The following is a 24,159-nucleotide window of genomic DNA, read 5'->3' on the forward strand; positions in this document are numbered from 1 at the left end:
TGAGGTAGGGTGGTCATCATCCAACATCCTGACCTCACTAACGCTCTTGTTACTGATTGCAATCAGATGCTCACAGCAAATCTCCATAATTTAGTAGAAAGCCTTCCCTGGACAGTACTCACATGATTTGGCTTGCTGATCAGCACTGAATGGGCCTCATTCAACAATATCTTCTTAAGAAAAAAAAAAAAGTCAAAACAAAGAGTCATCCTCAGATTCATGATGTATTTTTAAACTGCTGAATTGTTTACGCCTATGCTCTTATAATGAAGGATCCCATTGCCCTTGTAAATTGAACAAATCCCAAATGAGAGAGCATTGCATTGATCAATGCCAGAATCTTCTTGAAAACTGTGTAAGTGGGTTTTAAGAAGAACTGTCTTCCTAAGAACGGTTGGTGATTAAAGCCCATTTAGGGTAATGTTTGAGAGCGTGAGTGTATTTCAATTGCAAACCCTTCTACATGATGTTCCTTCCTCCTCTTCTTCTGTGAGTGGCCATTCGTGATGTTCTTCTGAGTGATGAGTCAATCAATCAACCTTGATTTGACCTCTGAAGTACATTGAGGGTGACCCTCATTTGCAGTGGAGCCAAACATATACAAAGAACAGGGGTTGGAATAAGCAATAAGCAATAAAACACAACTCAGTATTGGGGCTGGATGACATGGTAAAAATACTGTAGAGACATTTTCACAAACCAGGATGTTAATCATGATACATGTGGTCGCAGACAAACTGTATCAGTAGTGAGAGATGCTTAAAAACTACAATTGGAATACAAACATAGTACAGTGATTTATTCAAAATCTGCTGCACCTCGTCCAATTACATTATTCATCCAACATATTACACTGTAATGAAACATGCTTTTGATCAGTGTTCTTTAAGCACTGAGGATATCCTCAATATACTTTGGAATATACTTTGGCCCACCCGTAACTCAGTCTCCCCAAAAAAATATATAAAGAAAAAAATATATAATTTAAGACTAAAAGTAGTGTAATAACATATAATGGTATAATAATCAAATAAAAAAAATAGGAACCATTCTTACTAATTTAAATGAACAATTCTAATAAAAATATCAAATGTAGTAAGAAGAACATGGTCTTCAGCCTCTCTATTGGCCCCTACTTCTGCTAACTCTACCTGGCAGCACAGCCACTATTGACTCCCATGATAAAACGGTGAAACTCGCTCCTGCTGTTTTAATGGACCTCACACTTTAAGCTTTTTGCAGACAGTGGCTGGGGAGTTGGGATGAAACAGGATGTCATAACCTGTTCTGCTGTCTGACTCCCAGGACGTAGTTAAGAGGAAATGAGAAAGGAGTTGCTCATTTGCGTTATCTTCCAGACACACATAATATATGTCGAAAAGTATGTGGACAACCCTTTTTCACTGCAATTAGTGAAGCCCAAAGACATCACAGTGGCTTGAGTTCCTGACCGCAACACACATTGTCACATTGTAGACTGCATTTACAGCATGTATAGAGGAAGAACGATGTTCAGGAGTTGTTTTTGGTTCTCTTTAGCCATTGAAAGTATACAGTTTTAGGTCAGCAGTACCAATTGCAAGCTTCCAATGAAGAGGTATAAAGCCACACAGTGTTGAGCTAAAAGTCAGCGGAATTGCATTCTGAGCGGTGATGGACCATTATCAGATACCTTTGGGATCCAGAACTAATCATCCAGCATCCTCTCAGTACTCTTGGTTTTCAGAGGAAATGTTGGATACACAGGTGTCTACAAACGTTTTGGGCATGTACTGTGGGTTAGATTTATTTAAAAAAAAAAATTTTTTTTTTTTGAAGAGGCCGGGTAAGGATTTGGCACATTGTTTTCCTTTTCCTGTTTTGTCCATTCAAAGATGCCTCCACTTCCACCCCAGCTGCCCTTTACATTATGTAAAAAAAATCAGGCTGCATGAATCAGCAGAAATGGACAAAGCCACTAAAAACTAATTTAAGAAATGCTTACTTAAGAAAAACTTGTAGAGTTCGGAGTTTGGAGTTATAAGATTGTCTTCTGACAGTAAGGGGACACTAGAAGAGCAGACAGTTTACACCGGTGTCTTGTGGTCATTGTAGTCATGTTCAACTTCAGTGATGACATTATTCAATGCAGTTCATACAGTTTTGAACAATCAGCAGCCTGTGAAGAGCTTTACTAAACATGCCTGGTAACGGATCTGCCAGCAGGAAGAATGTATGCGGGTGGGGTTCAGGCTCTGGGCACAAGAACTGAGTGTTAATTGAGTTTCAGAATTTTCTGGAAGAGTCTGGTGGTATGAAATTCCCAATAGCTCAGCTAATACCAGTTATTTCAACCTCCGTGATTTTCTTCATAATATCATATAACCCCTCATCTCTGTGTAAGGGAAAAATTGCCAAACGTAATAGTGATCCTAATTCTCTCCTTCTCGTCTTCATCGCAGGCTATGTCAGCATCTTGGCAGTGATTTTGAAAACCACAAACAATGCACCATGGGCCAACGAGTATGAATGTAAGTACAAGAGACGTTTTTCTCACAAAAAAAAAAGCAAAAATCTGACAAAGAATTTTCTGACATTTAGACCATACAGATGTTCTGTCTAAGCTTCCCCTCTTTTCCCATGTAGCAATTGAGCTGTCTTGCCTGATAGAGTCAATCTCCACAAACCAACCCAGAATAGAATGGAAGAAGATTAAGAATGGAGAACCAAGTTATGTCTATTTCGGAGGGCAGATAGCAGGTAATCTCAGTCGACTGTTCTATATTGGATTCTGCAATACTGTTCTGTGTCTATCTGTGTTTAGATATAATTGTGGATGTCATATCTGGACATTACTGGCGAGACTCAGCAACCTGTATGATTGAGATCATTATGTTTGAGAGGTTTTGCAGCTGTGGATGTACGTCAACTACAAAATGAGCCACAAACATATAGGTTGCTTATCCTCCATCAACAGTCTGCTGAAGTTCATATTTTCTCACCATCTGGACATGATGTTAAAGTGACTTTCGTTTTCTTTAGGTGATTTAGTGAAACGAGCACATATTCGAGAGCCTGCATCATTAGTCATTTTAAATGCAACAAGATCAGACACTGCACTTTACCGCTGTGAAGTCACTGCCCCCGATGACCAGAAAACCTTCGATGAGGTTTTGATCAATCTCAACATAAGAGGTAAGTGACACCACAAAAGCACCAGGGGGACAGGAGCATAATGACAGGAAAAATACATTGGGCATGTTTGTTGGACTAAGCAATCAATGAGGCATGCTATTTATTACATTTCGTCATGAGACCAACATTCATTAAGACTTTGAGTTCACTATATCTGCAAATGTTTGCAGACGCCCCTTCTAATGAATGTTTTCGGCTACTATAAGTTGCACGTATTGCTGACACAGATGTGCATGTGCACATACACAGCTTGTCTATTTCTTGTAGAGAAGAAATGCCAATGGAATATAATGTGAACATTGATCTATTGGCCTAATGCCAGGTGTGGGCTAGAGGGAAATGAAGCCCCCCAGTAATGAGCTGTAGAGCAGTGGACCTGTGTTCTCTGGAATGATATATTTTTGGGATGAGGTGGGGTAGTGATCATCCAACATCATGACCTCACTCACACTCATGTCACTGAATGCAATTGAATCCTCACAGAAGTGCTCCAAAACCTAGTAAAAAAAAAACCTTCCCAGGACAGTAGAGACAGTTGCTGCAACAAAAGCAAGATGAAAAACTTGATTTCGAAATAAACAACGAATGAGCAAGTGTCCCAATACTTTTGTCTGTAAAAACTGCCAGTTATTCAATACTTATACTTTGTCAAATCAGTGTTTTAGTAAACACTATGTAGTATTTTTATTTCAAATGGGCAGCTTCAAAATCTTTGTGATGCTCCACTGACTTGTCAAAGGGGAAATAACGCCACTGTCGTAGCTATTCCAGACTCGGCCGTGATGGTTCTGTTTCTCTCAGCTCATCCAGAAAAACGTGTCCTTTTTCCACAGTGTTGCTTTAAGTTAAATCAGGTGTGCTACAGAAAGAAATGAGTAAATCTTTGCAAAGCAGGGAAATCTAAAACAATAAATCCTTCTTAGTTTTAACTTGTCTGTGTACATTTATTTTAATGCTCCAGGCATTTGTTAAGACACATACACTGTATAAGTACTGTATAAGTTGGTTTGGCTTTTTTTGCCAATTGGACCACTAAACTGTTTAAAACATTTTATTTGTCCTTTTCTGAAATGCTTTTCTCATATTGTCTTAAATTGTTTTATATATAAATAGTTTTATATTAATGTTAAATATATTTTAGAATATCGAATATCTGTTGAATGTAGGTAATGCGTTTGAGTGCATCATTACAGATCAACACTAATATCACAGTAATATTGCTGTTACTGAGGTTACCCTATGCCCTTCACCACGCCACTAACAGTCCATATGATAGCGCTCGTCTTGTCTAATATGGTGTTGTTAGTGTTTACTGAGCTGCAGTGCTGTAAGCTGAGCCGGAGCACACTGTCCTGCCCACTCTTGGCGCACATTCGAGGATGCTTTCTGCCCTGCCTCAGCCTCGGGTGTGTCCGCGGCTATAAGGGGAAATTTCTGAAACTGCAGCTGAGTTTAATCAGAAAGCTAAAAGGGGAAAGAGCACTGTTCTAGGCTGGCTGGGATGCTTAAAGCCAGGAAAGTTTGGCCGCATGGGTGGATGTGCCGCGTGCCTGTGAGGATGCTCCATTTGAGCTGTGCACCCTGAGTTTGTCACAAGCCCTGTTAGAGCTGCATTAGATGTACCTAGTCAAGTTCTTTCATTTACGACAAGATGAATAGCAACACGATGTGCTTGTTTTTATCCAGTATGAATTTAAAATGAATCATTCCTGGTATACTTTACAATAATAGCCTTGTATAAATCGATTTCACAGCAGTTTAATTACAAAGTCTGGTAACAGAAGCCGTGCAGTGTTGTTTCTATTCTTAAGCGTGTCGTCTGTCACATGTCAATGACGTGTACATCCGAGCCCATCCCATCCCATCTGCCCATCAGCACCATTATAAACTACATTACAAAAACGCAGACTGGCAAGGCTTATCCATTATGAATATGACTATATTTTACTTGTTTCTGTGCTGTGTTGCAGTAAAACCAGTGATACCAACATGCGCTGTGCCCAAGTCGGTCCCAGTGGGGAAGTCAGCAGAGTTGTCCTGCGTGGAGCACGAGGGCTTCCCCAAGTCCCAGTACCAGTGGTTCCGCAACAAGGAGGAGATCCCAGAGGACCCTAAGAGCAGCCCCAGGTTTCTCAACTCGTCCTACGTGTTGAATGGGGATACAGGCACACTGGTGAGTGCTGGGGCCGTGCTGAGAGATGCGTAGGGGGCCTGGGGGCGTAGGGGCCTGGCGCCGCACTCGGAGGAGGGATATTTTGGGGAGTCAGTTGATGTGTGACGGCTTCAGCCATGAGGGGAATTTGCTGTCCTAACTCGCACATTCCAGAGAGCCATGCTCCGCCATTCGCACTCAGTGGCCCACCCCAGCCACTCAACCTTCAGGTTGCCCTCTAAAGCTTGCCTTGGCTTTCACTGACTCCCACCTTCTCCCCACACATCACATCACTTTACATCAATGTTCCTTCTTAATTTATGCCATTGGCTTTGTCAGCCCTGCCAACAGTCCATAGGCTCGTTCACCGAGGACTGTACCTTCAGTGCACATTCTTAGTAGCACTTGACCTGCTTGACTTACTCCTTTTAGCAAAAGGTCTCAGCAGTGCTCTGTGGCCTATATGTGCACAGTAGGCAACTCTACTTTCTCAAGATTTCACTCTGCCGCCTATTAAACACAAGCATGCACACAAAGAGGCAAGTGCCACAGGTCATATTGTTTATTTGCCCTGCAGAAATTCAGCGCTGTGAGAAAAGAGGATGCTGGAGAATACTACTGCAGAGCTAAAAACGAGGCAGGGGTCTCTGAGTGCAACCCGCAGATGATGGAAGTCTGTAAGTCTTTTACCTTAAGTATTAGATTATAAATAATGAATACAACTGTAACAATTTGCATTGCTTCCTCACAACCTTTGTAACGCCCTGATGCTTCCCTCTCTTTCCAGATGACATTAACGTTGCTGGCATCATTCTGGGCGTGCTGGTGGTAGTGGTGGTTCTCTTGTGTATAACAGTGGGCATCTGCTGCGCATACAGAAGAGGCTATTTTGCTAGCCAGAAGCAGACGGGAAGCAAGTAAGTGACAAAGGAAGGGAGCCTTTCCTGCTGCTGATTCACAGAGACTCATCACAGGGATGTTTACAGCTTATTGACTTACCATGTTAAAGCAGCGAATAAAGGAGCAAATTTGTATTTTTTGCTCCTGGGCTCCCCCTGCTGGCGGAGAGTCCAATTCACTTTTACTTCATTCCAGTGACGAAAAAATTGAGAACTGAGATTTTGAAGTGAAAGAACTAGGGCTGTCACTGTACACGAAAGTCACAGTTTGGTAGGAGTTTGGTACTACAGGGAAAATAAAAGCAAAAAAAATAAGACTGCCCAGGTTTCTTTTTTTTGATTTTTAACATTTATGCAGGCACGCATGCTTGTGAAATTGCTCTATTTACCCTGTTAGAACATTCTCCATGCAACCTCATGCCATGAACTGTGACCCCTGTGTATACACCGAAAACACGTCTCGTTACACCCCTAGAAAGAACAATATGATTTGTTGCGGTGGAGTAATATTACTGGATTTAACACAGCATAAAGCCGTTCTCTCAAGCGTTACCCATCCCACTTCACGAAAGTTACATAGTGCAGTTAGCACAGTGCTGAGCCAGCAGTAGCAACAACAGAGATGCTGTTCAGTGGAGCATTACAATGATTTTAAATCTGCTATTTTAAGATAAAATGCTACATACTGTTGCTTTAAAGCATTTTGTATTTTGTTCTGTGGGATTTGTCTTCTCACTTCACATTGATGAGCTTCATTTACAAGATTTGTGTAGATCTTTAATGTGTTAAAGTATCAGAGAGAGTCTTGCGAGAACTAGCGTTCTGAGTGCTTTTGCTTATTGTAAGTGGTGGGGTTGTGGAAGCTGAGGCGAAAAAATTATTAAAGATTTACTAGGTGATTACAGTAAGCCAAAAAGATCTAAACAGAATTAAGTGATAAATCTGAAACTGTGATTTGTTCCCATACAGTTGTCCATTTACACTGAAAGTAATGAAGTCTGTTTTGTGTTTGTGTTTTAGTTACAAAACTCCAGGGAAGGGTGATGGAGTGGATTATGTCAGAACAGAAGATGAGGTGAGAAACGACTCCATGCAGACCTGCTGGAGAATAGAAAGACTCTCTTCTTAGTGTGTGTGTGTGTGTGTGTGTGTGTGTGTGTGTGTGTTAAAATGTGGAAGAAGTGGAATTCTTCTTGTGCCGCTCGCTCACTCTGACCTCCTCTCTTTTAGGGGGATTTCCGACACAAATCCTCGTTCGTCATCTGAGTCGGGGTGAGGCAGCGAAGAAAGACATAGAAACACATTGGACAAATGAGCGCAATACCTCGCAGACACAGCCCCCTCACAGACACAGAGGAAAGACTTATAGCTGCCACAGCACGTGCCTTGCTTCATGGCACGTCTGCAACAACACAATTCATATTTGCCAAAGGTGACAGTTTATGAATAACTCCTGTTTTCAGCTAGAAGCATTATTCTCTATATTAGTTATTAATATAGTGTTTTTGTAAGCCTACTTTTTGACCCCTTTTTATCACTGAACACAAAAAACAGTTCTTTCTTTTCAGTAACAGCTTATTAGTTACTTACTCCGCAGCTAAGAATTTCTAAAGCTTCAGTAGAGAGTTAAGAGAAATGTGTTTCTATTGTAAACATCTTGTTTTCGATTGTGTGTTTATACAACTTTTGTTTTGTACCAGCTAAACATGTCAGTATATTTTTGATGGAATATATTTTAAAATGCCTTTAGAAAAAAGGGTTTACTTTTTTAAATATTTGTATCACTAACATGGAAGCCAGTGAATTTTTTAGACCAATCTGGTGTTTGAAAGAATCAGACCACTTTAACCACCTTAACCACTCTGTAGTCAACCATACAATTGCTATATAATGTAGTAGGACACTTGACCTTTCAATGCTTAGTTCTGCTATTTGGATTATCAGTAGCCTATCCAATTCTGTAGTTTTCAGAGGTCTTACATAATTAATTACTTTACTGCTGGGATCTAAATAGTGTTAGTGTAAGGTTCCATGTTAATGTTTGTAGATAGTGTTAGACAGTAAGAATCTTGAATAATAAAAGAAAACCCAGCAGAGAGCTGGTAAACACTGTAAACAGCCAGTGCTGTGTATCCTTGATTATAAGTGTCCTTCTCTGCCTGTTGTTCATCATGTACATAGTGAATATACTGTCCAGGTTGTTTTTCTTCTTCTTTGTTTTCTTCAAGTGAGGAATATTCTCAGTATTACTTTTTGTTATTTTTTAATAAAACAGGGTTTTTATGTTGGCTAACAAAAAAAAAGCTGTGCTGGTTGTACATAGATCCAATGTTACACATCCTGGCAATAAACAGTGGTCAGTTATGTTAAAATGTGAAACATCCAGACGCAGGCAAATATGACACTCTTTCCATGGTTCAGAGAGGACTAACTGTACGCCTGGTCATGGTAGAGAGAGGATCTGCCTTGTTGGCCGCATTTGATTACCTGTCCCTGAAGCGCGGTTTGACTAATTGTGTTCGCTAATCTCCTTTGCCTCTTACATCAGTAAAATGCTGTTTTTATCTTACAGCCTAATCATGGCGTGATGTAAGAGTACATGCAAGTGTATCGGACAAACAATCAGAGACAATACAGTTCGATATAGTACATATATGTACAATTTCAGTGATCCAGTTGATTACTTTAGATAAAGATACATCAATCATTCCTCTTAAGTGCCTTCCAATATGGTTGTATGACACTGATGCTTAAATTAGTGTATCTTTGCATTATTATATACTGTGACGTTTAATTGGGCGCCTCACTGTTCAGTCCAACTGTTTTCAGCTCAGTTTCTAATGCTTTCAAGTCGCAGCAGGTGCTTGAGAGGAATAAAAGCATGCTGTGTTCGCCACCTCCTAAACAACTACTAGTTTATTCTGTTAGAGTACATATCTGGCATTCTGTCCTTTGTAAATAGATTTAAGTTTTGTTGTGCATTGATTTGAATTTGATTCACTTTTTTCTCACTGAAATAGAAGTAGAGTTCTATTACATATTAGTGCCTAAATATAGAGTGAAGTAATGTTCCATGAAGCACAGAGCACTACTGTTAATCCAGCAGAGACACTCAGAGACAGATGTTACTACTATTTTTTATTTTTTTTCTCACCAGACACACACGTACTTGAAATGTAGAGTGGTACATATACATGAACTGATTTGAAGGTGGCAGTTTGGACATTTATATGTGAATTTAGCAGTGGTACTGGATTGTTGAGATGGTTTTAGGAATCAAGCGAGACTTGTTTATATGGAGTAGACAGAGCTTAACCAAATACTGACTGCCAAAAGAGCATTATCTTCAGTTTCAGTATTGTCCTGCACCCTGGTCTTGGGAGTAAATGGTTAAATTCACATATTCTCACCTTTTTACTTTCTGAGGGTTTGCAGTTGTGTTCAGAACTTCAACCGAAGCAAATTTCATTCACTGAATTCATGTGATGCCCTCATGTTTCGGGGCTGGTACAAATCCTGTGTGAATTCTTGAACAGTAGACCATGTATGTTTGTGGTTAATAAAACTCACTTCTTAAGATGCTGCTGTCCTGATGTCCTGTTGTTTTTACAGTGAGGTTACTGTGTTAAATACGTCCGTGTGTGTGTATATAAATGTATACACAGTTCTATCAGAATATTATGACCACCTACCCACGAGTGGGAATAACCACCCTTGGCTCAGATGACATTTAAGGTTAAAAAAGTGATCGTTCCCCTCTGGCATCAGTGGCCCATGGGACACCACTGTTATGCCGTTGGGAGAAAGTCCATTCTTAGTACACCTTCACTACAGCAGATCTGGAACTTCCCGCAAAGTTAGCGGTTTCCACCTTTTGCCTGCTACCCTATTACCAAGCTCTTTTGGACATCAGTCCTCTTTTGGACTGGTGTGCTCGCTTATTTATACACATGGCGTCTGTGATGTCCCAGACCGAGTTTATTCCAAACCAGGTGTGGCCATTATATTCTGATATGATTGTGACAGTGGGTGAAGGGTGGTAGCATCTTAACTTCATGGTAGTAGTCAAGATGTACTGGGAAGTTCTAATTTGTGAGAGTGACTTTGTCATTAATTCAGTGATCCTGAAGGTTTCCCTTGCCTCTTAAATCCCTGTTAGTGATCATGATTGACTACAAATGCTAGCTTCTTTATGCCCACGTAAAAGGAGTTTGTTTGACTGTGCTCACTGGATTTCCCAATACACAGTACAGTAAGAAAGCCCAAGAAGCTCAAGAATGTCTCTTGGGCCAGTTCTAAACAACTGCAGATTCCAAACTCACTAGTTCAAAGCTGTTGCAACATAAGTACAACTTATTGTGAGGTGTAGCCCATTTGCCATGGTCTGGGAGAAATTGGTTTCGGATGATCAGGAACAACCCAAGGACCACCAAGATTTTTCATTGCTATGGACTGAGAAGCTGCTGTCCACGAAAGAAAGCCCCTGCTGCAAAAATGACACCTTCATGCATGTCGGTTTGTTTTTCAGTTTGTAGCTGATCACATGAGCAATGAAGACGTGTTCTGAAGGAAACTGTTATGGCCATTTAAGTCATTTAACCCCAAAAGTGCGGTACCAACTGTTAAGCATGGTGGTGGTAGGAACATTCTCTGGGGCTGTTTTGGAACATTGCACAAAGTGGATGGAATAATAAAAATGGCATTAGCTACATGGTTGACTCTTGGACACATTTTGGTGTTCCAACAAGGCAATGGCTGCAAACACAAGAAATCAAAGGTGGCTGTTGAATAAATAAAGCAGGCTAACATTAAGCTTTTGGGTTCAGACCGCAAATATGTGAACTGTGCCAGGAAACACAACACAAATTGAACTAAATTTAATCAAACCCAATTCTGTCAGAAGCTTGTTGATGGTTACTAACATCAACTGGTCAAGGTGCAACTTACTGAGAGACATTTAACCATATAAATGGACGAAAGTATTGGGACTCGACTATTGGGATTGGAGTAACTGTCTCCATTCTCCGGGAAAGGTTTTCTACTAGATGTCAGAGCATTGCTGTGAGGATTTGATTGCATTTAGTGATAAGAGTGTTAGTGTGGTCAGAATTGTTGGATGATCACCATCATGCCAGAGATCATCATGCTGGGGGGCTTTATACCCCTTTAGCCTATGCTATAGGTTCAAGTTTATCTACACACACACACACACACACACACACACATATATATATATATATATATATAGAGAGAGAGAGAGATAGGAAAAGTGCTGAGGTAAACATTGAAAAACTATATTTATGCTAGAAATAAATGAAATATAGTGATGTGCAATAAAACGTAATATTACATATTCAAATTTTATCACTCATGTCATCAGTCAATACACAGGACCCTCATAAACACTTATGGTAAACACTCAACACAAAAAATAGGGCTTATGTCAAGTCTGTCGCTCTCACTTTTTTTAGTAGCAGGCAAGTGTTAGCACAAGTGTAGCACCAGTCCCTTGTTTGCACACAGGAATGCAGCCGTGGCTCCATCACTTGTTAGAATGTGAAGTTTGTGGCATGCAGGAGCTCCACAGTCACTTCAGAGCATAATCATTCTGATGGGAGTCTGGCATCAACATGCCTTTCGGTCAAACCTGACAAGCCAGACGAGAGAAGAGGGATCCTGCGAGAGACTGAGGGCAACTTTGTGTTCAGAGCAATGATCTGTTTACCAGTTAGTGAGCATTACATTAACCCTCATGTAATAAAGCTGACAGAGGAGTCAACATTTGGAATCAAAGCCCGTGGCCGGGAGGCCATGACTCACTAATTGAATCCTGGCAGCTGCCTCTTACAGTTGCACTTGTGGGTCTTTCTGCTTCTTCATCAGTGTCTTCAGGCTGTTCTCCAGGTCATCTGCCAGCTGCTTGTCCTCCTTTGCATCCCTGTAGTGCCAGTCTTACCAAGCACCACCATCCAGTAGCAGCTTATTTCATTAACCAGCTGTATTAGCTGTACTCATCCAGACAGGAACCAGCCAGTTTTACCTTGAAGCTAAAACATTAAAAAAAAATTTTTGTTTGTTTATTAGGGCATATATTTGATTCACACACACACACACACACACACACACACGCTTGAAATACATTTAAAACATACTGTTGTTCCATATAAGTTTGAACCACATAAACATACTCACTAGCCTAACTCACTAGTCCTGTTGCATTTCATCATGTTTGTCCTTTTAGATTTGAGGAGGGCTTTTTACTTTTAAATCTGGTAAATCTTTTGGGCCATTTCTAAACAACTGCAGATTACAAACTCTTTACTTCAAACCAAGGTTGTTGCAAACATAAGTACAAGTGATTATGTGTAGCCCATTTGCCACTGTCTGGAAGAAATAGGTTTGGATGGTCATGAACAACCCAAGAACCACCAAGACCTGGAACTGGAAGTTGCTGAAACACCAACGTCATGAAACACCAATGTCAAAAATGACACCTTCCTGCATGATGAGCTGGTCGAGTTTAAATAGTTGCATATTTTAATTAATAATATATACATATACTAAAACATGCTTGATACATTTAAAAAAATATTGTTGTATATTGTATATATACTATATACTATATTGTATATAAACGCCCCCTAATTCACTACTACATTCAGTAGCACTTCTAACCCATTACTACATTATGTTTCTCCTCTTTAGACTTAATGAGGGTTTTTTAGTGAACACACAGCGCCCCTTAGTGGTTATATTTGTACAAGACAGTGTCAATCTGCTGGTCTGTGCTCTTTTCTGCTTGTTTAGGTGGAGGTTTGTAGCAGCAGTGATTCTACTAATATGGGATTTGTGATGTGCATTAAAAAGCCTATATGCTGCATTCTTCTTGTCATATATAATTTTACATAATTACATCATTTTACAATCTCTCTTTTCGATCCCTTAGGGTTAAAAACAGTTTTGTATTACTGATCCTTTAAGACTGACATATGTAAATGATCTCTGTTCTAATTGGCTGCCATGCATTGTGCTTCCTTCAGGAAGCAGTCCAGGCTGAAACACTTCTTATAACGTCAGTGGTTGTAAATTGTGCAGATGTATGTAAACCGACTGTTTACAGACTGGGCAGCATGGTAACGCATCTGGTAGTGTGTGTGCCACACACGGGGCCACTAAATGGAGGGAAAAGTTAGGATTATTCTAGGGGCCTGTGACTGACAGGGGCCCGAAAACATGTATTATCTGTATTTTGTAATATCTTTTCATGGGGCCCAAAATCTCTGGCAGCACCCTTGGCCATACAGCTCCAGGGTCCTCACTCTGGCCTCTGGTGCCGACTGATTCCGGTTGGGCTCTGAACCATAGAAGCAGATATGAAGATGAATGAATTAACGAATGTTAGGTGTGACTGAGTGTGTAAGTGAATGGGTGTGTGTGGTACCCTGTGGTGGACTAGTGCTCTGTCCAGAGGGTATTCCTGCCTTGCGCCCAGTGATTCCAGCTAGGCACCAGAACCAGGATAAGAAGATGAATAAATGAATGAATGAATGAATGAATGAATGAATGAATGAATGTTAGGTGTGGGTGTGTGAGTGAATGAATCTGTAGTACCCTGTGATGGACAGGCGCTCTTTCTAGGGGGTATTTCTTTCTTCCTTGCACTCAGTGATTCCAGGTGGGCTCTGGAGTCCGGACCCACCGCAACCCCAACCAGGAAGAAGCAGATAAGACTATGTTTATGAACTGTTTACAGCGTTATTTCCACAGATGACCTGTATGGACTTTAGGGTCCATTAGGGTCCATACAAAAGTGTCCGACTCTGTCACTCAACAGAAAACACAGATCCTGTCAAATCATTTCTTGAGTCAAATACCATTTTTTTCTGACACCTTGTTTTCACTCGTCGCTCCAGCTGGTGGCGCTGTGCTCTCTTTATGAATCTGGATATCCAGCAGTTCAGCGCCAGAAGAAACCCGGAGCAAACCCCGTTCAAGTGTCGCGTGATTACGAGCGAGCGCGCCTGCATCTTCTGAAGCCAGCAGCATCTCCATCAGCCGGAGCTCATCGTCGGTCTGTGTGAACCTCATTAACGTGCACAATTACAACATGGCTGTCGCTAAAGGGATCTGCTCCCGCTGTTTTGGGTAAGAACCTCTGGATGCAGTGAGAGTTGGATGCCAGCGCGGAGGGGGGGGGCAGCAGATTGACCGGCTGAACTGCCGCATGACCGGTATCGTTATTCGGCCTGAACAGTCAGTGAGGAGCATCCGCTAACGCCTAGCATTAAAGGATGAGCATTTCTCTCATGTGTTCTCTGTCTTCTGTTCCTCGCATGCATTTTAATAAGCTGTTCAATTTAGCAGAGGATCAGCAGTATTAGGCTGTTAGGTTGGGAGTTAGCTAGCACAGCTGGAATTAAACAATCCAGATGTTCCTTGTCTTGAGCAGTGTCGTATGAATCGCTTTAACAAGCTCTTGTCATGGTGTGAGCGTCCTATTTCTGTCCAATCTCTACTTAAAATAATAATAATAACAATAATAATACTAATAATGACACTAATTTAATCTTAATAGAGCATAAAATGAAAAACATATTATTGTTAGCATTATTATTGACGTTGCTTTAATATTATTAAATAATATTATTAATATTATTAAATAATATTAATATAATAGCAGTATTAGAAGTGCAACAGGGACACACATGGTAGGTAAAATGGCAAAGCTAAATTGCCCCTTGGTGTGAGTGAATGGGTGCACTGTGATGGTACACTGTGATGGACATGTCCATGGGGTATTCCTGCCTTGCGCCCAATGATTCCAGGGCGATCATTGAAGAGTGATGGATAATAATAGATAAATAATTGCAATAATAATAATAACAACAACAACTATAAAACTACCTCTTAGGGTTGTGTTATAGCCACTCTACCACTAGTCCATGCAAAACCATTACAGATTATTTTTGTTCTAATATTCGAGATCTGTGTTATAGCTAAACAGAGGTCGTACTGTCTATCATTTATAGCTTTGTGAATTAGAGATCAGAGGTCGAGATGTGAATGCTTTTTATTTTTGAGCAGGAAGAGCTGTGAGAGCCTCCTGTTGTAGCTGGCTCTGTGTGGACACGACCGCCACCGTGGAAGAAAACAGCAGCTCATGGCGCCAGGCCTACACAAACTCGGGCTACAGCCCCTCTCCAGCATCACCCGAACACTTGTGCAAGGCCTGTGGAGGCCAGTTTGACACGGCAAGGAGGGTAAGCTGTGATCTGTTTTTGAATCGGTCACTCAGTGTGCCATTCCAGCTAAAGTTCAGACCAAACCTGACTTGAGCGAAGCACTGCATTGCAGACATAGCCTTAGAGCAGTTCTAGATATTGACCAAGATTACAGCTGCCCCACTGACAGTTCAGCCCTGAAGAGTGGTGTTAGCTCATAGCAGAGCAGGACAGTTGCTGTACCTACGCATTCTGACAGAGGACAAAAATGCACTACATGTCCAGAAGTATCCAGACACTTATCATTAGGGAATTCGTCTGCTTTAAGGTGCACCCTGTGCTAAGATAGTTCGCATTGCCAGTGCTCTGGTTACTATGTCCAATGATGAGGGTTGGCCAGATGGGTATAAAGCCCCCTAGCATTGGACTGTGGAGCAGTGGAATTGTGTTTTCTGGAGTAATGGAGCTCCTTTATTAATCATCCAGTATCAGTACTTCATCTCATTAACACTCTCATGGCTGAATGCTATCGGATCCTCACAGCAATGTTCCATTGTATTATAAAGTCTTCTCAGAACAGTAGAGACTGTTCCTGCGGCGAAGAAACTCCCTGTTAACAACTTTAATTTGTGAGTAACTGTTGGTTAAGCAGGTGTCTACAAACTATTGCACACTCTGCCAGGTATTAGTGAAACTCTCAGCATGTTCACAGGTTCAGAGAGGACCACTGACACCCTTTGCCCCACAGAATGTGTGTGTGGACTGCAGGAAGCAGTTCTGCGGCCGCTGCTGGGTGCGGCCGGAGCTACTGCTGTGCCACACCTGCCAGCGCTTCCACGGCACACAGTTTGAGCGGAGTGAGCTGATGCGGTTGAAGGTGAAGGAGCTGCGCGACTACCTGCACCTGCACGAGGTCCCCACGCAGACGTGCCGTGAGAAAGAGGAGCTGGTGGAGTTGGTGTTGGGTCAGCACACCCCCAGCAGCAGCAGCAGCAGCAGCAGTAGCAGCAGCAGCAGCAGCAGCAGCAACTCCGTCTCCCACCCGGCGGCACCAGACACTCCACAACTCCCCACACCTCCTTCCCAACCAGTCGAGGAACCTGAGCAGCTCACGGAGGAGGAGGGGGAAGGTGAAGATGAGGGTGAAGATGAGGATGAAGAGGACGACGATGACGAGGTATATGTAGATCCATATAATGGAAGGACTTTATTGTCACTTATTACTGTACATTTTACTGTACCTTTGACATAAATTTTTTTTACATGTAATTATATCATTCATTTAATTGTTAGATCCATAATTTCATTACATCATTTCTACAATTTTCTACACATTTCTTTTTGCAAAAACAGAGTGCATACACAGCAGCTTCAAGAATAAAAAATATAATATTAATCAAATCATTGTAAATCCATTTGTAATATAAGCCGCATTCAAAGTCGTTGTACAGCAAGATACATGCACACTAATGAGCACGTCACTGCAATTTCATTTTGTATTAATTGCAGCCAGTTATTAAAACCGTTGTAGTGTTCATGGATTGTTATTCAGCAAAGACCACTGTTTTGTTTAAACTGAGGGTTGGCTTAATTAATCTTCAGCATTAGGCGCGTTTACAAGACACTTTTGTGCATGCTTAAAAAAACCCTGTTTGCCATTAATGGGAGTGATGCCTCGACGAACAGGCAGATTCCAGCGCAATGGATAACATTGTGGGGTTTCAGTCAGTCACTGAGATATTAAACTAAATGCTCACTGTTTTTGCTTGCAAGCTTTCATGTAGGGCTTTTAGGAAGTTGTCTGCAATTTTTTTTCCTGCACAATATTGCAGATATTTTCATCCATTGCGATTTGCAGTGTGATTATTTTTTAATGACTTAAATTTCGCACCCGTAGTAGTGGTTTGCGTATCTATCAAATATGATTCTAAAAAATATTCCTACATTAAAAGATCCTCAGGGTTTACAGATAAATGCAGTTTTAAGCATTGATGTTTTTAAACATTAAAAGCTTACACTGAATAACAAGTTGAATAAGTTGGTAATGTACCTTTGCAAGCTTTTCCAAAATAGCAGGATGCTTTTGAACGCCTGTGTAACTTGCAGTCTGTTGGCTAATTCAAATTGCAGCTCCTACAAATAGAAAATTGCATCCATTTAATTTGTGATTTTCAATAAAAATTAGTCTTTAATCTTTTAGCCCTACTTTCCTGTTTGTATGAGTTTGCTGCTCACATCAATCTCCGCCCACAAACACACCCACAACAAACCAGCCTGAGTGATTCAGCGTGGAACAGGCAACACTGTGAACTCTGTGCTAAAACAAAACTGTCACACAATATCAAATTTTCATTATTATATGATAAAAAATGTAACCAGGTTAATTAATTAGTTGCAGTATATACTGAAGAGAAGAAAGTGTTTGATCTTCAGCAGTCCACAGTTGCTTGGCATTAATAGCATGCTTTAAATGAACTATATTTCTTGGTGGAAGAATTGTTAGGGTGTTTTTAACCAAGGGTGAACTTGTAGCTAAGCTGCAGCACAGCTGCCCAGGCAGTTGGAACTAAATCCTGAGGCAGATTTTTTCATCTCTAGTTAAGACAAGCTGTGTGTTTGTGTGTGACTCAGTCCACAGACAGTGAGGAGACGCTGGTGCACAGCCGCAGGGCCTCCCTGTCTGACCTGAGCAGCGTGCAGGACATCGAGGGCCTCAGTGTGCGGCAGCTGAAGGAAATCCTGGCACGGAACTTTGTGAACTTTAAGGGTTGTTGTGAGAAGTGGGAGCTGATGGAGAGGGTCACGCGGCTCTTTAATGACCAGAAAGACCTTCATAACCTTGGTGAGATACACATACAACGCTCAGTAGGATGTTTATTATATTCTAGAGCATTCTGCAGGTGGGCAGTGTGATGGCAATATATCATTATAATGATTATTATAATGGTTGTGTTGTATTGATAAACAGTATACTTTTCTGAGCATACTGTAGATACGCTGGCCTACTACTAGTTTCATTAAAAAAACATAAATAGTCCTGTTTAAAGCAACATCATGTAGTGCCAGACACTACACTATTCAAGCAAGCAGGAAAATGCTTGTGAGGACTGTGTAAAACTGTTTAACTCAAGTCATACTTGTGTAAAATCCTGTAATATACCTCTGCCTCATCAGACCACATGCTTTTTAGGGGTGTCTCAAAGCACAAATTCCACTTCCCAACTGTAGGGGGAGCCCAGGAGCAAGAAATATAAATTCTAGCATAAGGCTTCTTTAAGGATGTACAAATGAGTTTTATTAGGAAAGATCCAAGAGCCATAGTCACGAATGCAAGCAGGCTCAGATAACCAGTAGTCAAATCCATATCCAATACAAGGAAACTGTATACAAACTCTAGGCAAGGATAATTCACAGAATCCCAGGATTACTTAACTTGAAAGTCCTCCATGGATCAGAGGAGTCTCATGGTAACCATTCGGGTGAATAATGGAGCTTGGAGAGGCTTTACAGTGGTGTAGCCCACATTTCAAAATGTAAACATGGTCCCTGGCTAATGACTGATAGGGATAGGAGCGAAAGCCAATATGGCAAGTCCAAATGTAAACACAGGGCACAAGCCCTTGCAGTTACTGATTGTGCCAGAAGGGGAACTTTGCGACTTTGTAAAGTTTTTCAAATATAATGCCAGTAGAGCATTTTATGTTTTTAAATATTGTGATGTAATACTTTTTGCATATCAGACCATATCATATGATTCTTATTAGATAGAAGAGTTTAACATGTATTGTATGAAAACTATTAATAGTTGCATACAAGTTCAATGTGTCTGTTTATTTTCAGTTTCAAATGCTAAAACAGAAACTGGAACAGGTATGTATTGTTACATGTGTATTGGCGTACACTTTTATGATTTTGAGTCATTTGTCAGTGTTGTATTGTTATTATTTAATATATTTACATATTATAAACTAAACACCTGCACAACTGCATTTCTAGATGTTTTTTTTTATATATATATATTAGAAGACATTTTGGATATTTCATAGCTGCCATTGAAAACTTATAGGAGAGGACCATCATATAACTTTCACTTTATACAATCAAACACCAAGCCTTCTGTTTAATCAAAAAACAGCAGTTCAGAACTTTTGAACGGTAGTGTATATCATGCTGAACTGTATTCCATGTCTAGTATGGTAAATTGTGTCTTGCTGTGTTTGTAGCGGAGCCGGCTGAGCCCAGTGGGCAGGAGGAGAACCTGTGTAAGATCTGCATGGACTCGCCCATCGACTGTGTGCTGCTGGAGTGTGGCCACATGGTCACTTGCAGCAAATGCGGCAAGCGCATGAGTGAGTGTCCCATTTGCAGACAGTACGTGGTGCGCGCCGTGCACGTCTTCAGATCCTGATGAAAAGCCACGGAGAACTAGAACACCTGCAGGCAGCACACACACACACACACACACTCCGCCTACCGTCGCTGGGTGGAATCCCCGAGGGTTATGAGGGTTCAGTCTCTGTTGGGTTTGATTGCGCTCCTTTTTCGTTCCTGCAGAGAACCTTTGTTGTTGTTGATGTTGTTGCTGTTTTTGTTGGCTCATTTACTCCAGAGATTCTTCTATCTTACCATAACAGCTGCTTTCTGGAAATGGGGTGTCGATGTACATGTCGGATCATTTGAGTTAGGATATTATTTCGTTGCTGTCACGCAAAACCTTGTATTTCCAAAATGGCAGCTTTACAGTAGGAGGAAAAACATCTTAACTTTTATAATGGAAGTAAAAAGATAGAAGTAATTTTGGAGCATCTCTAACCATTCTATTGGTCCGTTCATGAAATTTGACACAATGTAAAGATCAGAAAACAAATTCAAAAACGTCAAGTCAAAAACAGCAAAAATGGCGATACACGGTTTTGTTTTTGCATGATAGCAACGATGTGTTGGCACTGTTGGTGGGTTGTTGTAATTGGACATTGATAAGTTGAGTACAAGGTAAGGATATTGAGTTTGATAACTGCATATATATATATATATATATATATATATGTATAATTTCTGTAATACTATGTTCGATGCATTGTGGTTTACCAGTAGATCGGCAGCCTATTAGTGACATTGCAATGGCATGACTATGGCTATGCACGCAAACATTGCAATAGCAGATAAAAAGCTAGTCTGTAGTCTTTTATGTGCATTTCTGTGTTCAGGTGCTACTTTCAGGCTTCTGTGCATTCCAAAAACAGATCACACAGGCCTTATCTCTTTCCCATCTCTCGTTCCCACATTCTCTACAATGCATACGCAAAAAGAACTGTGTGGTGCTTGGAATCTGGCATGAGTGAGCGAGCTGGCGTCTCCATTGCTTTCTCATTGCTTCTTATGCACAGCAGACAGTTCTTCTTAGCTGGTGGTTTCTGGATGGTTCCATGGTCTTCCCTCAAATCAGCTCAGCTGTAACACTAGCCTTGTCTGTGTTAGCTACAAGGTGCTCTTACTACTGCCCACGCATCCACTTAGTGCTCTAGAGTGGAGTGCTTTTTAAAACACTTGGTAGGCAACTTAGACACAGTAAACTAATGCAGTGTATTCTAGGGCTCCCCTAGAGTGAAACGTGTTTATAAATACTTCTGTAAATAATACAATTTTGATCATGATTTTGGTTCATAGACGACTTTGTGACCAGGGGTAACACAAACTCCTTAGTAAAGGGAAATTCCACTTGTTTCTTTTTTTACTTTAGTCAGTTGCTGGGATGTAAGCAAAGTCATTTAGAGGGGTTTGGTTTGAAATGGTTCAGTGTATAGACACTTACCAACTTACACCTACACCTGTCTCCCTTTTGATAAGGAATGTCAAGGATTATGGTAAAACAGTGGTTAATCTAAAAAGTTTTCTTTGGAAACTGCTTTGCATGTAAACAAATGTATTTAGCCAAAACCTCATTCCAAACTATAATAAAACAATAAACTGTGACTTTTGTTACATAAAAGTGACGGTTTGGTTTACACCATGGGTTGGACATCATGGTTCTGTACCAGTTCAGAAAAACAGGTTTCTTTTCATTTATTTAGAACAGACAGTCATGCAAGTAACAGTGTGTTCCACAATTTATCTATCTATCTATCTATCTATCTATCTATCTATCTATCTATCTATCTATCCATCCATCCATCCATCCATCCATCTGTCTATATATCTATCCATATATCTGTCTATCTATATATCCATCCATCTATCCATCCATCCATATATCTGTCTATCTATATATCCATCCATCCACGCATCCACCCATCTATCTATCTATATCCATCCATCCATCTATCTATCCATCCATCTATATATACATCAATCCATCCACCCATCCATCTATCTATCTGTCTATACATCCATCCATCCATTCATCCACCCATCTACCTGCCTACCTAGTGTTGAGGTAGTGCTGTGGTATAGCCTGTAGTGAATTAAGCAGTAGTATGTTTCCACACACACCCTACATCTGTTCAACAACACCTACACACCATCCTCCTCCGATCCACCAGGATTTCATGAATAAAATGGAAAAAGGCCAGAATGTTGGTAACATACTTGTTTATTTATAGTCATTTCACTGGAAACAGAACAGTGAGTGATAAAGAATAAGTATTACTGTCACCACACTTTTAATACCGCTACAATTCCTACAATAATTGGCAAATTCAGCTTTACTTACTGCTGGCTTAAAGATTAAAGCAACACTATGGAAAAATGGCATTTCTTGCTCCTGGGCTCCCCCTACAGTTGGAAAGTGTAATTGACGCTTTAAGCCACCACTAAAGAAAAAATTTTTTTCTGGATAAGCTGAGAGCAACTTGTAAGCTACAGATGAAGCGTTATTTTAAGGTAGAAATGCTTCATTATGTTGCTTTAAGGTTTCCAGCTGGAAGTCGCGATTGTAAAATTTGATTCTGCATTACGTTCATAGATCCTCATCCACCACATTGGCGCTTCAACCTTTTATTCTCTGTAGGACTGGGTGCACCGAATCGGGGTGTCCACACTGTCCATACGCGAGACAGCTTTTAGAGACATTAAACTCTTCAGACATCTGGTTTCATTTACCACCACTGTCAGCAGAGAATTTCACACAAAACCGCTCTGAATGACTTTGTTTACATCATAGCCATTTAATTATGCAGAGATAGAAAAAAAAAATAGTGGAATTCCCTTTCAGGTGGTATTAGAATTTGGAATTTTTTGTTATTCGTTCGTTTGATGTTTATTGTCTTCTTTTTTTTCTGGATCATGAATGTATCGTATGGATGCTTTGGTTTTAGAATGCTCCGCTTCTGGGCCAGATGATGCTCGTCTTGCCAGAAACGAATGTAGTTCATGTTTCTAATGGCATCTCTTGTTCCAATATAGTACTTAGAGACATATCCTCCACTTGCTAATGGAGCCTCTTTTTTTTTTTTTTTGTTAGATTAGCAGAGAAATATGATCTTGTCAATTGGCTGAACACGGTACAGTCTCTTATTTGTGCTTTTATTTAAGTGCTTTAATTTATTTATTTATTTAAGTAACTTAGTTACTCTGGCCTGTTTTAATGTCACATTGTGCGTTATTAGAGGAGAGTAGAATGACACTCTTACAATGACATTTTTGTTCATCTGCATATAAAAAGTTTAAAAAAGACTTGATTAACAGTCAGTTAGTGGTTAATGAGTAAATGTGAGATTACATGGTAAGGTTAACTTCTGTGCATTATCAGTCATAGTGAAATGAACTACTGCTATAATTAAATTGTGTGTAAAGTGAAAGCCACTTAGTTATTTTGCCTAAATGAAATAGATGCCCAAACAAACGTGTATGTGCCAAGTGGAGCCGTTCTCTATCCAAGTCTTCGGTAGTCGTGTCTCTGTCTGAAGACCTAAACCTAACTATTAATATTCTGAATAGAAACCCAATCAAACTGTGTAAAAAAATACGTAACCAAACAGCTGTTTGTGTAGGGTACGATGTTCTGATATATGAGACGTCACAAACCCATGATATTGTCTTTAGACAGATTTGTATTCAGAGTCTTAGACAACACTTTTATCTATGTGGAATGCATTGATGACAATTCCTCAGACGAGGAAAAAAATCACTGCTATTTTAGTGAAGCATAATATTGTTTATCCTAACTAAGATAATCCCCATATAATTATATACTCATATGATATTAAACCATATATAAGAGCTCTGCATGCATCTGCTGAAAAAGGACATGTGGTATACTTGAAAAGCACTTGGAATTGCTCTTCTGGGTATGTTTATGTTGAATTTAGACCCTATTTATACATTTGTTTGTCCTTTTTGTGTTTTTGCCCCCCCCCCCAAAAAAAAAAAAACTGTGAAACTGTTTCATAATCCTGACAGTAATCCCAAAACAACTAACACACTGCTTCAGATGGTTGTTTCGGGTGTGTTGCTGTACCTTCATCATGTAACTCGCATGTGAAATCGACAGTGTTGTCTTGAATTGACTAAGCAGTTAGCCGACTGTGCTAAACGCTGAATTTATTCTAAAGACTACGAAGCTTCTGGGGTTTATAATTATGGAAAAGTATATATTTTTAAGATTTTGTTACTATAAACTGTTGTTCTTGTGCAAATATTTGGTTTGACAGTTTTGTATCAATAAATCAACCTCTAACACTCTCTGACTGTGACTGTGCTGCGTGTGCCTGTAGCG

General features: G+C 40.3%; 2 protein-coding genes across 2 annotated transcripts in view; both read left to right on the forward strand.

The window, feature by feature from the left end:
• jam3b (junctional adhesion molecule 3b) overlaps window positions 1–9,804 on the forward strand; it is a 34,509-nt gene extending 24,705 nt beyond the window's left edge. The window contains exons 2-9 of the mRNA XM_072662424.1: window positions 2,442–2,510; window positions 2,626–2,739; window positions 3,022–3,174; window positions 5,145–5,347; window positions 5,904–6,003; window positions 6,114–6,243; window positions 7,246–7,300; window positions 7,456–9,804. Of these exons, the coding sequence (XP_072518525.1) occupies window positions 2,442–2,510; window positions 2,626–2,739; window positions 3,022–3,174; window positions 5,145–5,347; window positions 5,904–6,003; window positions 6,114–6,243; window positions 7,246–7,300; window positions 7,456–7,491 (860 nt within the window). The 3' untranslated portion in view covers window positions 7,492–9,804. The remainder of the gene's footprint in view (window positions 1–2,441; window positions 2,511–2,625; window positions 2,740–3,021; window positions 3,175–5,144; window positions 5,348–5,903; window positions 6,004–6,113; window positions 6,244–7,245; window positions 7,301–7,455) is intronic.
• Window positions 9,805–16,223: 6,419 nt separating this feature from the next.
• LOC140539777 (E3 ubiquitin-protein ligase rififylin) lies at window positions 16,224–24,114 on the forward strand. Its single transcript, XM_072662538.1, has 4 exons — window positions 16,224–16,623; window positions 18,078–18,288; window positions 19,287–19,316; window positions 19,670–24,114. Exons 1-4 carry the CDS (start codon window positions 16,312–16,314, stop codon window positions 19,852–19,854), a joined length of 738 nt encoding a protein of 245 aa, XP_072518639.1. The 5' UTR covers window positions 16,224–16,311; the 3' UTR covers window positions 19,855–24,114.
• Window positions 24,115–24,159: the final 45 nt, after the last annotated feature.

Source organism: Salminus brasiliensis, chromosome 18 (assembly GCF_030463535.1).
Source record: "Salminus brasiliensis chromosome 18, fSalBra1.hap2, whole genome shotgun sequence".
NCBI lineage: Eukaryota > Metazoa > Chordata > Actinopteri > Characiformes > Bryconidae > Salminus > Salminus brasiliensis.

Excerpts from the sequence above, each read along its gene's own strand:
- LOC140539777 (XM_072662538.1), top strand. The coding sequence starts at position 16,312 with ATGCGGTTGAAGGTGAAGGAGCTGCGCGACTACCTGCACCTGCACGAG. Across the intron at positions 18,289-19,286 it reads GAAAGACCTTCATAACCTTG|TTTCAAATGCTAAAACAGAA; the intron begins GTGAGATACACA and ends GTTTATTTTCAG. Across the intron at positions 19,317-19,669 it reads TAAAACAGAAACTGGAACAG|CGGAGCCGGCTGAGCCCAGT; the intron begins GTATGTATTGTT and ends CTGTGTTTGTAG.